General features: G+C 40.9%; 1 protein-coding gene across 2 annotated transcripts; it reads right to left on the minus strand.

Moving 5' to 3' along the window:
* Positions 1–5,827: 5,827 nt before the first annotated feature.
* Positions 5,828–8,395, minus strand: LOC129408675 (uncharacterized). Of its 2 annotated transcripts, XM_055152900.1 has the most exons (3): positions 6,721–8,395; positions 6,521–6,583; positions 5,828–6,230 (listed from the first exon to the last, which is right to left on the minus strand). In XM_055152900.1, exon 1 carries the CDS (start codon positions 8,329–8,331, stop codon positions 7,018–7,020), a length of 1,314 nt encoding a protein of 437 aa, XP_055008875.1. In that variant the 5' UTR covers positions 8,332–8,395; the 3' UTR covers positions 5,828–6,230; positions 6,521–6,583; positions 6,721–7,017. The 2 variants fall into 2 exon arrangements, with proteins under 2 accessions (XP_055008875.1, XP_055008873.1); XM_055152898.1 differs by having other exon boundaries at positions 6,521–8,395.
* Between the last annotated feature and the right edge of the window lie 3,192 nt (positions 8,396–11,587).

Below are 11,587 nucleotides of genomic sequence, written 5' to 3' on the forward strand. Positions count from 1 at the left end.
TGATAGTCTGAGACTTGAAAAACTTGAGGGGTTTATTTTTAACATGTTTGTAGTTAGAGCAAACAAAAATATACAAATAAAAACTGCTAGAAAAAATGAAGTGAAATATGAATTCCCTTGTGTCTGTTGACCAAAATTGAGCACAAATCTGTATCAAAATCACTACATTTTAATCTTCTGGTGCTCTTCAGTGTAGGGACCAGTCTCAAATACAAAGTTTAAAAAGCTGAGGCTCTCAAAAAGTACAAAATATTTAAAAGCCTTTAATACCACACGGCAGGTAAAGTTAAAATCACGACTTACACACAATCACACATTGCCACAAGCTTTAAATGTGCAATCTATTCCTATTTTTAACATCTTCATCTCCAGAAAACTGTTTAAGACTAACCCTCTTATATATTATACAAATTATACATGTTGTATCTGTAGCACTTTAGTATTTTTTGCACTATATATATTTTTATACTGGGTATTTTTCTATGTATTGGTTGTTGGGAATTGTACTATTTATATATTTTATCTTGTATTATATCTTATCTTAAATGGCTTGTAACTAAAATCTGTTCAGCCTACATGTCCCATCATGCACCAGGGGACTGTGAGCAAGCCCAGTGTGAACATGTGACCTACACCTGTGACTTTAAATCTGCACTGTGATCGCCATCTCAAGTTTGCTCTGATCAAGGCGGAAGAGCCTAAATGCGCTGGTGTGATTTTAACTTTATCTGCCATGTGATATTAAAGTATTTTCATTATTTTGTGCTTTTTTGAGTGCCTCAGCTTTTTTTTAAGTATGTTCTGTAATGATTTTGACAAGAGATTGTTGTTTACTTTGAACATGATCTTCAAAGTCTACTGAATTGTAAAATTTTCAGAGTTTGAAGATTTATCAATAACGCATTGGTTGGTTCATTATAAGCTGATAATGTGATTGCTTTTATTGCCTTTTTGTGAGGTAAAGATTTGATTTGTATTAGTCTTATATTGCACCAAATCTCAAAACAGTAGGTTATGTAGAACAGTGTTTCCCAAACTTTTTTCTGGGGAACCATAGTTTAAAAATCACAAATCTTTTCGACCCAAGTCAATGGACATCATTTGTAAATCACAAAATAAAGGTGGATTTTATCATTATTGAACGTTAATGAGGATATTTTATTGTTGACTGAGTGATCGTGTCTCTGAACAGTTAGTATTACTCAAGTTTTAAACAATGAAAAACAGTCATTGAAAAAGAATCCATAAGTCGCCTATTTGGACTTATGGACATTAAATGTTGTCCTGTATATTGCAGACCTACATGCAGATCATGACAAGGCCACCCAAAAAAAAAAATCTCTTGTGACGCACCTGAGAGTCTTTGGAAAACAATGATGTAGGGCAGGGGTCTCCAACCTGTGGCTCGGGAGCTACCAGCAGCTCTTCACAACTTTACAAGTAGTTCGCCAAGGGATTTTTGAATTATACGTATTGTACTGAATAAGTCAGATTTGACTACCATTGTACATGTGTTATTTTGAACTTTATGTACTAATAAATGATAATGGTATAGTGTTTTATAGGCATCTAACCTTACAACACGTAAAGCTTGTCCACTTATCGACACAGTTTCTTGTGACTGCTAAAATGAGTGGCTCTCTGGCATTTTCATTTTGTAAAGATAACTCACTGGACACAAAATGTTTGGAGATCCCTGAGATAGGGCATCAGAAAATGGTGCAAATAGCAAAACGTTCCTTCAAACTATTAAACATTGTGTAGAAACCTGCCAGCACTCCTGTTTAGACTGATGTCACAAACCTTTCTGCACACAACACTACAAAACACAACTCCAGGTTCGTTTTTATCCACAAAACAACACTATAACACAGATCATAAAACAGAGTAACGTGGGTCCTTTAAATCCTTCACCCATATGTCGTCGTCGTTCGGTTTCTTTCACAATTCCAAATCCGACTTGTCCAAAACCTGCATCTTTGTGAACACACGTGCATGTCTTATAATGAAACCAGCTCTGCCCCACACGCCACAATATGGAGCTTCATTCAGACCCGGACCCTCTCAGTCAAAAAGTAGGAGGGCCCGGACCGTTTAGCGCCCTGTCCCCAATAAAGAAACAACATTGGTGATTGTGAATTTGACACATTAAATAGCACCGGTAATTAGCATGTCCCCGTTTAGCACTATAGTATTCAGCTCGGACTTGAATTGCCTCGGTTCTGCCCTGTCCATCATGGCCGCCTTTCACTCGGGACCACCCCATTTGCGTCTTTTATTTTACCTCACGCCTCTACAGCTTTTCAGCGTCGCTCATAGCACCGGCGCTAACCCCCCCAATCAAAACAAATTAGGGACGATAATTAGCCGCTACAGTTGCTAAGCTTGGTCAGAGGCTAATCGTTCTTGCATTGCAACCGGCTACTTTGTTCAAACGTGTTTCAATGCCGTTTTTGTCAGGGGGAGATAAGTCGTAGCAGCGGTAATGACTAGTTTGTGGTTGAAATTTGGCGTTTTTATGCTAATTGTAGCGTTGACGTAGCGTGCTGGAGGTGTTATATGCCTGTAAAAGAGCAAAGTACAGCCCAGCGTGATACCGGAGTCGCTTTTGTGTAGCTGTTCACGTTAGCCGCATTTCTTCTGTCACATTAACGGATGTCAAACTCCACCGCACTGGGCCTGTAGTCTCCAACAGTGGATTTTCCTTTTTAATAGTTACTACCTGGTTTGCGGGCGTAGTACCTGTGGTTAAATATTTCGTTTTTACATCAGTTAAGTGGCAGTTTGTGTAGGTTGACCAGATTTACAAGGTAAGTTTATTTGTATAGCACAATTCGTAGGGGTGTGCAAAAATATTGAAATATTGATATATCGTATCATTTAAAGTGATGACACAGTATCGATATCATGGGCTGCTGTATTGATATATTGCCAAGCTTATTTTTTTATGTATATTTTACTATTAGTGTACTACTGCTACTATTTACAGCGCTACAGTTCTGTTACTTGTTTAGAGGAAGGAAACTCCTTTATTTGACATTTTCACTGTTTTGATGATTAAAATGTTTGTGTTTCATATTAACTTTGCACAAGAAGTGGTTTAACAAAGACTTTTAGTTTCACAGCCATGATTTAGGCATTATTTTTTATTGAACCGTATCAAATCGATTTGAAATATATCGTATTGAAGCTAAAGTGGCTTTTGTATCGAGGTATGTATCGTATTGGCAACTTCTTAATGATACCCAGCCCTAACAATTCACACACAAAGTAATTCAAAGGGCTTTATAGAATAAGAAATACATTAAAATCACAATACAAAAAAAATTTAAAAAATCATCATAAAATAAAAAGAGAGAGAGAGAGACATTAAATTAGAAAGAAGAGTGCGGAATGAAAAATGAAAACCTTTCAGTCAAACACAGCTAAACAGAACTGTTTTGAGTCTGGATTTAAACAGCGTTAAAGTTGAGTCCTGTCTCACATGTTCAGACTGTTCCAGGTTTTAGCTGCATGAAGCTGAAATGCTGACTCCTCGTGTTTAGTCGTGACTCTGGGCACCAGCAGGAGGCCGGTCCTTGAGCTCCTCAGAGTGCAGATGGTTCACATGGCACTAACATGTCAAAGATGTACTTTGGTGCTCGGCCATGGAGAGACTTGTACAAGCAGAGCCGCTTCAAAGTTTACTGGGGCAGTGCAGAGACCTGAGCACAGGACCTATATATTCTTACTTCCTAATTGGAGTCAGAACCTGAGCTGCAGTGTTCTAAATGTTCTGCAGCGTCTCACAGCTCGTTTGGTGAGACCAATGAGCAGACCATTACAGTAGTTTCACCTACTGAAGACAAAGGCATGGATAAGTCTCCCCAAGTCTACTTTAGACGGAATACCTTCGATTTCTGCTGTTTTTAGATGGTAAAAAGCTGCAGATGTTATTGATTTGATGTGGCTGGTAAAATTCAAGTCTGAGTCCATTATTACCTCTAGATTTCTTGCCTGATTTGAAGGTTTTAGAGAGAGAGAGACTGGAGGTGACTGCTGACACTCTCTTTGTTTCTGTGGACCACCAACTATGACCTCAGTCTTGTCTGAGTTTAGCTGGAGAAAGATGTTTTGCATCGACACACTGATGTGTTAGATGCAGTGGCAGAGTGAGTCCACTGGTTCATAGTCCCCAGGTGGTTGGCAATAACACAATTGTGAAACAAATGAATAATTAAAGAAAACTGTTCTGCACATGTGATTCACATTTTCTTTGTATTTTGGTCATTTTTAAGCAGCTTTTCTGTATTTTACCAACACAAATGTCAATATACTGTTGGTAGGGATCAAACTGGTCAAAAATAGGGACACCTGGGACATTTCTTGTATAAAACTGGGACAAATCACTGGTTTTGAATGAATCTGCTGGGACAGGGGACACAGGACTCAAAACTGGGACTGTCACGCGTAAACAGGGACGTCGGGTCACCCTATAACAGAGTATTGTCACTTTGAAAGAAGAACTCAGCCTAAATATGCAAGGTTCAGTATGTAACTTTTCTGTTGGTGATAGTATTGCTTTGCAGAATGTTCCACAATAAGGCATTCAGATTTGGCCAATTTACTGGTCGGATCTGTGAAGAGGCTACCCCACTCACAATAATGCATGTTTGTCAAGGTATTTTAACTACAAAAACACCTGTAATAAAAGACTAAATAAAAGACTTGTTGTCACCTTGGAGACAAGCAACAAATATGCAACCAAAAAGTCTAAAATGGAAAAAACAGACTACTAGCATGTATGGTAACAATGCTTCTGGTCATCATCATTTTTAAGCCAGATGCCCTACCCGTTGTTATCATACAGATTTGGAACTGACAAACAACAACATTGACACTTTCATTAAAAAAAAAAAAAAAAATCCAGTGAAGCAAATGGTTTTGTTAGCAGCAACATTTCAGATGCCATCAACAACATTCACAGTAAAATTCTATTACATAAACACACATCTCATTTAACAAAAAAAAAAAAAAAAAAACTACATAATTTCCTTGGGCTTATTTTACTTGTATGTGTTTATCTTTTACAACATTTTAAAAGCCTTAAGTTTGTGAACAGCTTTATAATACAAGCACTTGGCTGAGAGGGAACATCTCCTTGGAGTCTCCAGGAGAAAAAAGAGGGAAAAGTGGTACAGTATTTTTATTTCTCACGGTTCCATATAATATTAATTATACAGCATGCATGTGCCTCATTGAACTGTGACTTGAAGTTGTTACATTTGCAATAAAGCTGTGGAGGCATTTTAACATTGTTAATTTAACATCAGCACCAAGATAAGAATGTAATTACATCCAAACCAGTATTGTTCAGTGGTAAAAGAGTCTTGAGTAGTCTTGAAGGAACATTTTTACTATATTATTAACATTATTGATTTTAATTTAATAAGAAATTGTTGCAGTTAGCAACAGACAAAATCTGTAACACTAAAACAATAATGTAAATCCAGCAATTCATTTCTTAGAGTGTAGGGCTCACTCTCAAGGAGCTTCTGAGATCTGATGAGATAATCAAACACATGTCTAATTTAAAAGTCCTATGTAACCCTCATGTTACAGTCGGAATATAATTTTAACCCCAAATTCCACTCCAACTGTACTTTAAATAATTTGGACCAGAAGACTCGACTACTTACAGGAGCAGTGATGTGAATGAGACTCAGACAAAGGCTTAAAAGTTTTAAATGCCGGCTTGTATTAAAGTAGAAAATAAGATAAATTGTAAACAGGATTATCTCTTTTTGGTACCAACACTTCTCATTGACAACTTTCCTTTACAGTCACAGTAGTCAACAGTTCTTACCTGGGTGCACCCTTTCAAATTCACATTCAATTTAAGTTCAACAAAAATATCTGGTACAATTCAAGTTCGATGGACATTACATTCATCAACAAATCAAACAACAAACCCTTTTGTGGAAGAATGACTCTACCCCACCCCAAGTTCACTTCCTGCATGTAGATATGTGTACAGTCCGCAAAAGTCCTTATGAATTTCAGGTAAGTTTAACGTCCAGTGTTCCAGGGGAATGTGTGCAAGGAAGGAGCAGCAAATGACAAGGCGTGGAAGGGTATGTTGCTGTGGGGCCTACCACACTGCACCGTGCAGTAGATGATCGACTCAACCAGTTTATCCAAGGGGGTGGCTCGCCATCAACGACAGGTCCGCCCAACAAAAAAAACCTGACCTGTCGGACACAGTGTCATAAAATACTATAAATGCAAAGAAAAACATTCTCACAATCTGTTCTGATTGTAACCTTTGGCTTGTAACATTACCCATGTTCACAAGTAGGAATAAAATCATGAAATTACTAATACATTCTCAAATCAACAACATGAACTGCATTAAAATCGCAGCGGAAAACAAAACATAGATTAATTCCCTCTGATAATCAAATATTTTTTTTTTTACAAAGTAAGTATCAACCATATGTTTTTTACAATTTGACATGAACATAAACAACAAAATGCTCACCGATCTCACAGTAGTGAAAAGGCTGGAGTTCAAAATGGCGCTTCCTCCTAGCCTCTCTCTCGTCTAAAACCAAAAGTGCAAAGGGTAAAAATAATGAATTCCTAACTTAATATATCGTTTCTTTCAAATAAATATGCGAGATATAACGTTTAACTTCAACGATTGATCGGTTAAATTAACACTGTGCGTTAAGTTTGTACCTGTATTTGTTTTTTTCAACTGCAGTTTTCTGCCAGTGTCTCATGTGCTCGGATTGGAAGAAAGGAGAAAGAGACCTGGTGACTGGTGGCTGCGCGCGCGTGTGGGGCCATGGGGCGGGACAAGTGCGCAGATAAGGACAGGTCGTTGGACCAGAGCTAAATGTCAATCACTTGGAAAAATTAACTCTTTAAAAGCTGACAATTAGTCTGTTCACAACAGAATCATGTAGCAGTCTGGAACTACTAACAAAATACTTATTTGGGCTTTAAGCATATTTTATTAAAAGCACTCAATTGTCAAATATGGGCTACACCCTCCCCACTTTGATGGTATGCACGGCCCTGTGCATCCAACCGGTTAAGCTGTTGCATGGAACTTGTAATAGCTTCATTCAGGCTACTAAAGACAGCATTAACAACATACAGTAAGGGATTGCCCAATCTTGAATACTGTAATCTTTCTGGTCTTTCATGTGATCTTTGAGACCTTCGTGGGACGTTTTGAGCTTGAGAACCAGCTTGTGCATCAAGTGAACATGGTTGCTCAGAGATAACAGTTTCATGGGGGAAACCATTGAGACATGTGGGCAATGTCTCCTCTGCAATGGGCTGCAGTTCTTCACCAGATTGCTGATTTCCATCACCAGAATCATCGGTTGGAATATAATTTTCCAAGGAACAAGGTAAGTAAGTACAATCAGGTAAGTCCACACTTTCCTTAGCTTGTCTGTCTCCTTCATTTAGATTGTCATGTGTGGTTTCATTGCCATATTCTGTTTGGTTGGCATATTCGGTTTGTTTGTCTCGTTCGGTAAGATTGACTTCTTCAGTAGGTTTGACTTGTTCAGTAGTTTTGACTTGTTCGGTATCACAGGTTGGTAGGTGTGTTACATTTTCAGCATTGGGCATGGCGGAAGTTGACATCCTTTCAGGAGGTCTGGTTGAAGTGGAGGAAGGCAATGATGTCCAGGTAGGTATTGGTAAGTATTCAGATTCTGAGTCTTCCTCATACTCCTCATCTTCTTGAACAACACACTGCCTTGTTCTTCGTTTTGTCTGAGGCTTTTTGGAGCTCTCTTCTGTTGTATTTGTGGCAGATATAAAACTGCAAGGGAGGAGCAGATCACGGTGTAAGGTTCTGATTGGCCTATCCTTGCCCTCAGGCTTTACTGTATAGACTGGCAGTTCACCCGCTTTCCTCAGGACCACATACACGTCATCCTCCCATCTGTTTGCTAATTTGTGCTTTCCTCTGAGTTTAACATTACGCACCAAGACTCTGTCACCCACATCCAAGGTTGAATCTACCACTTGTTTGTCGAAACGTGCCTTATTGCGTTCCGCGTTCTTCTGTGCATTAGAAGTTGCAATTTTAAAACTTTCCTCCAGTCGTTGTTTTAGGTCAGTGACGTACTGAGAGTGAGACTTCTTCTGGGAGTTTACTGGTAATCCGAATGCCAGATCAATGGGGAGCCTAGGTTGTCTCCCGAACATTAGTTCATAGGGTGAATAGCCTGTTGTATCATTTTTTGTACTGTTATACGCATGGACAAGAGGTTTTACATGTTCCTTCCAATGCATCTTTTCCTGTCCACTCAAGGTACCAAGCATCTGGAGAAGGGTCCTATTGAATCTCTCGACAGGATTGGCCCTGGGGTGATACGGAGTTGTGCGTACTTTTTTTCATGCCAGTGATTTCACAGAGCTCTTGTATGGTCTTCGATTCAAAATCGGGGCCTTGGTCACTCAAGAGCCTATCGGGGACACCATAATGAACAATAAAGTTCTCCCAAAGTGCTTTTGCAACTGTGCGTGCTCGTTGGTTCGGGGTTGGAATTGCCACTGCGTATTTAGTAAAATGATCAGTCATGACCAATACATCTTTTGTGTTGGACTGGTCTGGTTCAATAGACAGATAGTCTATACAAAGTAACTCGAGGGGCCTACTTGTCTGTATGTTCATTAATGGAGCTGCCCTCTCGGGTTTACACTTGCGGCGAACACAGCGTTCACATGTGCTGATCATCTTTTCAACAGAAGCATACATCTTTGGCCAATAGAATCTGGCTCGGACTAAGTCAATGGTGCGATCAACTCCTAAATGCCCCATGTCATGGTGAAGGCTTTGGAGGGCTATTGGCCTTAGCTCCTCGGGGAGCACGAGTTGAAAGGAGAGATCCGAACCGGTTTGTCTTTTTCGGTAGAGCACACCATTTTGCAGTTCAAGGCGATTGAGTTCACGCAGCAACAGTGGAAGCTCGGGAAACTCTGCTTTTAGGCTGGGGGGTGGTGTCAGACCAGTTTCTAACTGAGTGATTACAGCATCGATGGCCAGGTCTGATCTTTGTTTTTGCCTGAGCTCATTCTCTGTGATGGAAGGAATGAGAGGGAAACCATCTAGCTGCTCTACCTCAAAGCTATCAGGGACAGCATCACCATGCAGGGCTAGAGACTCGACGAGGGCTAACCCAGGACAGGTAAGTTCACAGGTAAGTTGGTCTGTGGTGGTAACTGTGTGTCTGTCACAAATGGCTTGTATGACTTCCTTTGGGACAGTATCAGTGTCATCACTGCTTAGATGGGTGAGAGCAAACTGTTTGATTCTTTCCAGCTCCTTTTGTGATGTAAGATCATCTGCTGGAGCACTGTGAGGGCGACGGGACAGTGCATCCGCATCGACATTTTGCTTCCCGGCCCTGTATTGGAGTTGGAATGAGAAAGTGGACAGGGCTGAGAGCCACCTATAACTCGTTGCGTCCAGTTTTGCTGACGTCAAAATGTACGTTAACGGGTTACTATCCGTTACTACAGTGAAATCTGTTCCGTAAAGGTAGTCTGAGAATTTTTCAGTGACGGCCCACTTAAGGGCCAAGAACTCTAGTTTGTGGGCTGGATATTTCATTTCACTTTTTGACAGGCCTCTACTGGCAAAAGCTATAGCTCTTAACTGTCCATCCTGAAGCTGGTACAAAGCCGCACCAAGACCGACTGTGCTTGCGTCTGTATGGAGGATATACGGAAGTTTGGGATCTGCATATCCTAATACGGGTGCTGTGGTGAGTTTACAGATGATCTGTTCGAAGGCCTCTTGACAATTTTGAGTCCATCTCTGGCCAAATGGCTCTTTCGGATTGTGGTACTGAGAGCCTCCTTGTTTTGTGGGCTTTTTCTTCCCTTTTCGAAGTGGTGGATAACCAGCAGTCAAATCATTTAAGGGCCTTACGATGTTGGAGTATCCCTGAATGAATCGCCGGTAATACCCAGCAAAGCCCAAAAAGGACCTTAGTTCTTTAAGGTTGGTGGGGACAGGCCAGGTGGTAAGTGCTTTGATTTTTTCAGCGTCTGTTTCGACACCTCGCTCGGACACCACATGGCCGAGGTATCTGACTGAAGACTGAAAAAACTTACATTTCTCTGGTGCCAATTTTAATCCGAACTCCTTCAGTCGCAGCAGTACTCGCTTCAGGCGTTGCTCATGTTCCTCCAGAGATGATGAAAAAACGATTAAATCGTCAATAAAGACAAGGACTTCCTTTAAGTTCATTGAGCCCATACATCGCTCCATGAGCCTTTGGAACGTAGAAGGTGCGTTGGTAATCCCCTGGGGCATTCTGTTGAACTCCCAGAACCCCAGGGGGCACACGAATGCTGTTTTCTGCTTGTCCGACTCTGACATCTCTATTTGATAGTACCCTGACTTTAGGTCCAAGACCGAGAACCATTTCGATCCTGCAAGAGCTGAAAACGCCTCCTGAAGATTGGGCAGCGCATAAGCGTCCTTAATAGTTTGGAGATTGAGCTTTCTATAGTCGATGCAGAGACGAACTGACCCATCTTTTTTTCTGACTACTACAATCGGGGAAGCGAACGGGGATTCAGACTCCCGTATGACTCCTGCATCCAAAAGCTCCTGAAGGTGTTTTCTAACAGCCTCCACATCATGAGGGTGTATTGGTCGAGGTCTGAATTTGAACGGTGTCTCGTCACTGAGCTTTATTTGATGTTGCACTTTATCAGTGTGCCCAAAATCTAGTTCATGCTGCGAGAACACTTCAGGCATTGAATTCAGCATTGCTGTAACACGTTCTTTCCATTCTACAGGCAGCGGAGAGTCTGCAAAGTCAAAGTGAATCTTTTCTGAATGTGTGGCGTTTCTCAATTTGTCAAGGGAGTTTGGCATTTTCACCTGTTTGCTCTTTGTTGAAGACTCGAGTTATGGCATTGACATCAGCCAACACACTGTCTGAGGGGACAACTATGTCATGGTCTGTCTCATTTTTTATGACGACTGGTAGTTTACAGGGCTGCTTAGCTGGCAAGTCAACAAGGCTGGTTAATACGAACAGGCCACTAGGCAAGGGGGAGGCTGATGGCTGTTCAATAATCACACATTTGTCAGTGAATGAGCTGGGAATGCACACTGAGGCCTCGAAAACTGTGGTCTTGCCTGCCTGCACTACAGTTTGACTGTCTTTCAGTTTTGCAAAGCCAAGACTACAGAAGTTAGAGGTTTTCTGTCGCGTTTCAAGGATTTTTAGAAGAACTCTGTAACCATAAGGAACAGGCTGAAAGTCTGGATTGGATTCATGGAAAGTGGCATACAGGGCATCTAGAGTGTTGGTGCCTACTAGCACCTGCTCTTGAGCAGCGGCTCGGAGAGGGGGAATGACTAAAGCCAAGGTGTTAACACTAATTTCTGAGCCAACAAAATCTTTTGGAAAGGTTATTGGGAGCTCAACATAACCTAAATAGGGAACTGCTTGGCCATTAGCGCCCTCTACATCAAGAATATCTCCCAACGAATGAATAGGTAAGTCTGAAAGATGTTGCTCATAGAATTTTTGGGGCACTGTTGTCACCTGGGACC

This window comes from Boleophthalmus pectinirostris, unplaced genomic scaffold (genome assembly GCF_026225935.1).
Source record: "Boleophthalmus pectinirostris isolate CB_2022bp ecotype Guang Dong unplaced genomic scaffold, ASM2622593v1 HiC_scaffold_1, whole genome shotgun sequence".
NCBI classification, from domain to species: domain Eukaryota; kingdom Metazoa; phylum Chordata; class Actinopteri; order Gobiiformes; family Gobiidae; genus Boleophthalmus; species Boleophthalmus pectinirostris.